Source organism: Gekko japonicus, unplaced genomic scaffold, assembly GCF_001447785.1.
Source record: "Gekko japonicus isolate JY-2015 unplaced genomic scaffold, Gekko_japonicus_V1.1 scaffold631, whole genome shotgun sequence".
NCBI lineage: Eukaryota > Metazoa > Chordata > Lepidosauria > Squamata > Gekkonidae > Gekko > Gekko japonicus.
The window spans coordinates 491,959-499,002 of record NW_015168670.1 but is presented as its reverse complement, the minus strand read 5'-3'; the positions used below and the strand labels follow the sequence as shown (position 1 = coordinate 499,002).

The 7,044-nt window shown below is 45.2% G+C and overlaps 2 protein-coding genes across 3 annotated transcripts in view; one reads left to right on the top strand and one right to left on the bottom strand.

Moving 5' to 3' along the window:
- The window catches only part of DNAJC17 (DnaJ heat shock protein family (Hsp40) member C17), a 28,616-nt gene extending 24,545 nt beyond the window's left edge, over nt 1–4,071 (bottom strand). The window contains exon 1 of the mRNA XM_015415343.1: nt 3,908–4,071. Coding sequence (XP_015270829.1) covers nt 3,908–3,985 — 78 coding nt within the window. The 5' untranslated portion in view covers nt 3,986–4,071. The remainder of the gene's footprint in view (nt 1–3,907) is intronic.
- A 220-nt stretch (nt 4,072–4,291) lies between these two features.
- ZFYVE19 (zinc finger, FYVE domain containing 19) overlaps nt 4,292–7,044 on the top strand; it is a 26,986-nt gene continuing 24,233 nt past the window's right edge. The window contains exons 1-2 of one of the 2 annotated variants that reach the window (XM_015415337.1): nt 4,292–4,401; nt 4,545–4,656. The gene's annotated coding sequence lies outside the window, so the exon portion shown is untranslated. Of the gene's footprint in view, nt 4,657–7,044 lie in introns of both variants that reach the window. The other variant, XM_015415336.1, reaches the window with a different exon arrangement.

Here is a 7,044-nt window from a genome sequence, read left to right as displayed (position 1 = left end):
TTACTATGTTTAGAACAATATTGAGTTAAATTATGTTATCTTGAGTTATATTGCAACTTAAAAAGGGGAACGCATTGCGGGAAGCCACTGGAGGGAGTAGGGAGGAGGGAATAAGGGTTTTTTGGTTAAACGAAAATCGTGTTGAATTTGTTGTTATTTCCGAAAAAATAAAAGTTTTTAACCAAAAAAAAAGAAAAAAGAACATGAGACATTTGCCAAAAGCCACCTACTGTTGAAGGGTGAGATTTTACATTAATTTTTTTATTTAGAAAATTCTATGCTGCCTCTCCAGGAACCTTCCTTAGGGGCTTACAAAATAAAAATAAGTAAAACAAAACACCCCACGGCATTAAAACATATTAACTAAAATCCAGCTTTACAAACCCAGCCCCAGCATAAAAATATAAATATTTATTTACTAGCAATAAGGCCCATTGCAGAGAAAAAGGCAACGATAGCTAGAGAGAGGGTGTAGGAGAGTGGGCGGGCCTGCAGCTGTGGTGGCCCAGGGAAGCGTAGCGTGGCTGTCTCCCCCCTCCCCGAGGCCAGTTGGGCCGCGCCACCAGGCCAGCAAGGCTGGGAGCGGCACAGGAAAGGCTGGCAGGGCCTCCCACCCGAAGCAGGGTGTGCGGCCTCCCTGGGCCAGGCCACGGCAGCCCAGGGAAGCGCGGTGTGGCCATTTCCCCCCTCCCCGAGGCTAGTCGGGCCGTGCCACTGGAGCAGTGAGAAAGTGGGCAGTGCAGGGAACCCCGGTGGCCCTCCCCCGAAGCAGGGCCTGCAGCCTCCCTGGGCCAGGCCACGCCGGCCCAGGGAAGCGCAGCGCGGCCATCTCCCTACTCCCTGAGGCCAGTTGGGCCATGCTGCCGGGCCAGCGAGAAAGCGGGCAGTGCAGGGAAGCCTGGCGGGCCCCTCCCCCCCGAAGCAGGGCCCGCGGCCTCCCTGGACCAGGCCACGCCGGCCCAGGGAAGCGCAGCGCGGCCATCTCCCTACTCCCTGAGGCCAGTTGGGCCATGCTGCCGGGCCAGCGAGAAAGCGGGCAGTGCAGGGAAGCCTGGCGGGCCCCTCCCCCCCGAAGCAGGGCCCGCGGCCTCCCTGGACCAGGCCACGCCGGCCCAGGGAAGCGCGGCAATCTCCCCCCTCCCTGAGGCCAGTCGGACCACGCCACCAGGGCAGCAAGGAAATGAGCGGCGCAGGGAACCCCGGCAAGGCCCCCCCCCAAGCAGGTTCCGCGGCCTCCCTAGGCCAGGCCACGCTGGGCCAGGGAAGCATGGCACGGCTGATTCCCCCCGTCCCCGAGGCCAGTCAGTCCACCAGGGAAGCGTCCATCCCAGCTGGTGGCTCCCCGCAGACTGAGGGTGAAAGGCTGGCCGGTGGGTCTGTGGGCGGGACTGAGGCGATGGAGGGAGGCGATGCGGCCAGGGGATTGGCCCTCTCAGACCCAGCACCCGGCCAATGGCACATGAGTCCCGTTGAGTGGCAGCTGACAGGCCAATGGCTGAGGGAACGCATGGAATGTGGCCACCTCAAATTGCTTTTATAATATAAGGAAGGATGATATTTCAACGCTACCTTTTCAGAGTCCTGCTTGAGACAGCTTACTATTAAAATCGTCACAACATAGAAAATAAGCATAAATGTTATCCATTAAAAACACCGAAAAAAGAAGAAACTGTGAGGTAACTGCACTAGAAAATATTTAAATAACAATCACAAAATTTATACAAAAATGTGTACAAAAAATCTACATATATAAATACACAAGGCAACTGAAAATGGTGTCCGGGATGTTCCAAAGCCTTGAAGGCATTATACAAGCACTTTGCCCTAGGAACATTCTTTCAGAGAATTTCTTGCAACTAAGTTATGATACATCGGTGAATATTAATGAAATTTTTGATACCTACTTGTTGAAATGACAGACCAAGAGTCGCTGCTTTCATCCACTTTCAGAAGAAGAATAGTATTGAAATGATAGAACATTCCGGACACCATTTTCAATTGGTAATGTCTGTTCACAATTTGGTAAAGTCTGTGGTATTCAGGTCACCTGACCTGACCAGCTTCTCACTTCCTGAAGGAGGCTTAAATTCCATCTCAGTCTTTCTCCGCTTTCAATTGCCATTTTCAGGGATTTTTTTTTTTTTTTAAATTGCAAAAGTCCTGAATGTTTGCCTTTCGCTTGGGCGCTTCTTGTAGGCTCTTTAATTCAGTCCATATTGCTCTCTGTCCCCCCCCCCCCAGAGGATGATCCAGCCACTAAGAATCAACATATCTCCAGCCTGGCGCTTGTTTCTTGGTCATGCTGGAGCACAATGGAATATGGGGGGAGTGAGGTAGAACTCTGGAAGTTGGCTTTTATAGATAGTGAAAAAGATGGAGAAACATAGCAGGGCAAGAAGTGACCAGAAGAGGAAAACTCAAGAGGTGAAGAATAATCCATTTAAGGTCCAACACATTTCAAATCAGCAAGCCTTATCTTCAGGGCCAACTTCCTTCCAAATTGCTTTATACAGCATTACAGATTGTAAGATTGTTTTAAGCACTTATGAGCATGACCAAATCAGTGCCCCTGAAGAAGTGTCTCCTGAATCAATGTCTTCCAAAGAAAGACTTAAATATTTCAGTTGGGCAGTTACATAAAACAGACGCCCCATGGTGCATTAGAGGCTATTAAAGCATATGCTGGAACATATATATAGCCTTTAAGGTGTCACTGGACTTCTGTTTTATTTTGCTGCTACAGATGAACACAGCTACCTATTTGGAATCTGAAAGTCAGTTTATACCACTGTTTAAAGAAGCTTCCTGCTTCAGTTACCCCTGGTGATGAGTATCCTGATTCAAAACCCTTTGGGCCTTCACAAATGGATTACTGACTGTGTGCCATCTGTGAAGTTTCCTCCTCTAACCATTCCTTTTATAGATATTACTAGAAATAATGCCCGTTGCGGAAATAAATACAACGGGATCTAGAAAGAGGCTCTGGGAGAGTGCTCTGGCTTTGGGCAAACAGTGTCAGTTTCCTGTGGAGACCTCAGCAGGGTTTAATGACAGAGTCCACTGTTTTCTCCAGAGGGACTGATCTCTGCTACCTGAAGAGCATTTGTATGTTTGAGTTATCTGTAGCCCTCACCTGGAGAGTGGTAACCATTGTTACCCAATGCTGAGGAGCAGTGCCATCAGCCATACACTAAGGGAGTGCATTTTAGAATTAGAACTTTGGCACCCACTATTCAATTATATATAAGGAGAGATTACTGGGGCATAGGTTTTCACACAGGCTTGCCAACTCAAGGTTGGGAAATACCTGGAGATTTAGGGGTGGATGGGGAGGTATAGTTTGGGGAGGGATATATTTCCACGGAGTCCACCTTTGGAAGCTGCCATTTTCTTCACCAGAACTGATCTCTGTAGTCTGGAGATCACCTGTAATTCCAGGAGATCTTCAGTCCCCCACCTGGAGATTGGCAACCTTGAGCACTAGTCTAGCTGAACCTAGGGTTGCCAAATTCGGGTTGGGAAATACCTGGAGAATTGGGGGAGGTGGAGCCTGAGGAGGGTGGGGCTTGGGGAGCGGAGGGACTTCAGTGGGGTATAATATCAGAGTCCACTTTCAAAAGCTGCCATTTTCTCCAGGTGAACTGATCTGTGACACCTGGAAAGCTACTGTAATAGCGGGAGATCTCAAGCCACCACCTGGAAGTTGGCAACATTAGCTGAACTGGAACCCGAACCCAGTAACATGGTAATCCTGAGGTCTTGAAGTTTAAACATTAAGGGACCACGAACTGACCAGGCACCTCCAAAGCCTTTTTAGTTTCGTTCCCAGCCGCTCTACCGATTCTCTTCCCCACATAAGTTCCGCACAGCGCTACGAAACAATACCCCGGCCAACGGCCTTCCTGACCTCTTTATCCACCGCTTTCTCACCAACTCCCAACAGCGCGTACAAATCCAGCTCCAGCAGTTCTTTATCAACCGCCATATCGTCTTACGGTCTCTTTCTTCTCCTCAGGTTAAACACACTTAACTACAGGCCGGACACTACTATTACTCCCGGCACTTCTTCTCAGAGCCTTGCTCTTCCCATGGGCTGTCGGGAAATGTAGTCTTTTCTCCTGCAAACTTACTTTCGCTCTACACAACCGTTTCCTGTTCCTTAAACTACAATTTCCATCATGCCACCATAAATCCGATGCCGGAAGATTTCTTGAGCAGGGTGGAAATAACAAATGTTCCCAGCAGACATTGCGCAAGGGAAGAAAGGAAGTTATTGGGGAATGTAGTTTTCTAAGAAATTCTAGTAGAGAACGAGATGTGTTTGAGAGCGATGCAACTGTAACTCGCACCATATCAAACGCTGCCATTGATACAGTGAATATTATCGGACGATGAAAGAGGGTAGCAAAGTTTCCTGCTTGCTTTTCTAGTTCACGTTGCCCTAAGTTACCGTATCAAAAGCTTGCCTTGTGCAGGAGGAGAGAGATTATGTTTTGCCGGGCAGTGATTGTGCACTGACACCGTTGACGTTTTTTGATTTCCAGATTGTGATCTCCAAGCAGTCGAGTGTACGCTATTGCTTGGCTCGTCTGTGATAAAAGAAGTGGAGACTGGTACAAGGGATGGGTCTTCGACTAGCTCCCAGTTCAACCAAAGGTAGGTCGTAGGAGTGGCATGGCCCTCGTCACATTTGCTTCTTAGAAAAAAGAGAGAGATGCGGGTGGGGAGGTAGGACGACAAAAGTCGAGTATATTTATGATAAAATTTAAAAGCGAATTATCTGTCGAGAATATCGGGATTTAAAAGGATGAAGGTCATTTGAGTAGTGAGTAGGCTGGAGATGGGATGGCTACATTTAGTTCTATTTTACACAAGCTGGAGGTGATAGAATAGAATAAACGGGACAGGGTTAAAGCCGGAACAGGCTGGAATGGGCATTAAACAAACCGCAAAAAACAGTGGGATGCATTATAGACCCTCGAGAACAATATTTTAGAAACGAGAACGCAGAACTCTCATGCTTTTACGAACTCTTTAATAAGAAAATAAAGAGCTGGCTTTCGAGCAAGGGAACCTTTACCTTTACCAGTCACAGGAGATAAAAAAATAAGGCCAAGGCTGATGGTGCGAAATCAGATTAAATATATTTTATTTCTCAGTTAAATTTCTAAAAATTCCCTACGCATTTTGCCAACAGGCTTAGTTGGGGGAGTGTGTTATATATAATGACAGCACTTAGTTTACATAAGTATAATTAAAATTATATAATTAAGATATTACATTAAAAGTTAAAATCCAGGTCCTAAAATATCAGTCGCATACAAAACTGCTAGATCTTATTCTGTCCTTAAGACTCATAAGAAAGAGAAACTCTTTGTAAAGAAGAGAGGGAAGGCTGTCTGGCACCCAACAGGTTTTGGCTCAAAATTAAAGAAATCTTTTTGTGTGTGGCTAAATGAATGTTACAAACTTGTTCATCTTGCACTCAATTGTTTTTTTCAAAAAGAGTAAAAGGTGATCTAATAAACAGGGTGGCCAACCACCAGGTGGTAGCTGGAGATAGCCAGGGATTACTTCTAATCTCCAGATGACAGAGATTAGTTCCCTTGGAGAAAATGGCAGTTTTGGAGGACGGATTCCATGGTAGTATACCCTGCTTTGGTCCCTCCCCTCCAAAAACTCCATGCTTCCCAGACTCCATCCCCATATCTCCAGGAATTTCCCAACCCAGAACTGGCAACCCTATGAATAAAACAGTGAAATTTCAGTGTTTTAATTTCTAAAATATTGTTCTCAAGTGTCAGTAACACATACCACTGTTTTCTTCATCACTATTTGTTTAATGCTGGTTCCAGTCTATTCCGAGGCCATTTGGCTGAGAAGGGTGAATAAAAGTATGTCATTTCAGTGTTTTTCTTTGTAAAATATTCCTTTTGAATGTCTTTAATACATTCCACTGTTTTTTTGTGGAACTATTGTTTGTTTAAGGCCTGTTCTGAGGTGTTCTGGGGGGCATTTTGGTCTGGAAAGGGTTGATAAAAGTGTGAGAGTTCCACAGTTTTGTTTTAAAATATTGTTCCCAAGGTCTGTAATGCATCCTACTTTTTTCTGAACTGTTGTTTGTTTAATGCCTGTTCCAGCTGGTTTTCAGATATTGCAAAGGCATTTTGACTGGGAAAGGGTTAATAAAAGTGTGAGAATTCCACATTTTTATTTCTAATATTGTTCTCAAATGTCTGTAAGGCATCCCACTGTTTTTTGCAGTACTATTGTTCATTTAATGCCCATTCCGTCCCGTTCCAAGGTGTTCCGGAGGCATTTTGGCCTGGAAAGGGTTAATAAATGCATGATATTTCTGCACTTTGCTTTCCAAAATATTGTTCTGGAGTGCTTTTAACGCATCCCACTGTTTTTTTGCAGTACTATCATTTAATGCCCATTCTGGGCTGTTCTGTCTTTTACCCTGTCCCAGAATGAACTATGCCAATTCATATTCCAGCTTTGAATTCATTTTTAGTAAAAACAAAACAAAACAAACCTGAAAACAGAAAACTAGCTCAGCAGGGAGAAAGGTTCTACCCCCCTCATACCTTGCTATGCTAGCTTTCTGTTTGCAGGAAATGTTTAACATAGGGAGTTTTGGAATGTGACCCTCGTTCTGCTGTAGGAAGTGTAGTTTATTTACATTATTTATAGTTTGCCTTTCTCACTGATACTCAAGGCAGATTACACAATGTAAATCAATACAATCAACAGCATGGAACACCCAGTAAGCAGTACTGGTATTAATACGACATGTGAAAATTACGTCGTAGGATAATACATGCAGCAACAGATAGTATGGACTATACACAGTAGTATAGTCCACACTTCATTTCCTTGAATTTGTGGACCAGCTGTTCTGAAATGTGGTACTGTAAGTTTCTTGTCATTGTTATATATCCACTAAATTTCTTCTCAATTTAGAAAAACATTGGTGTGAAGGTAAGATGATCCACTGCAGCCCTCCCTAAGGCATTTGGCATAGGGCAGCATAAGTAGCAG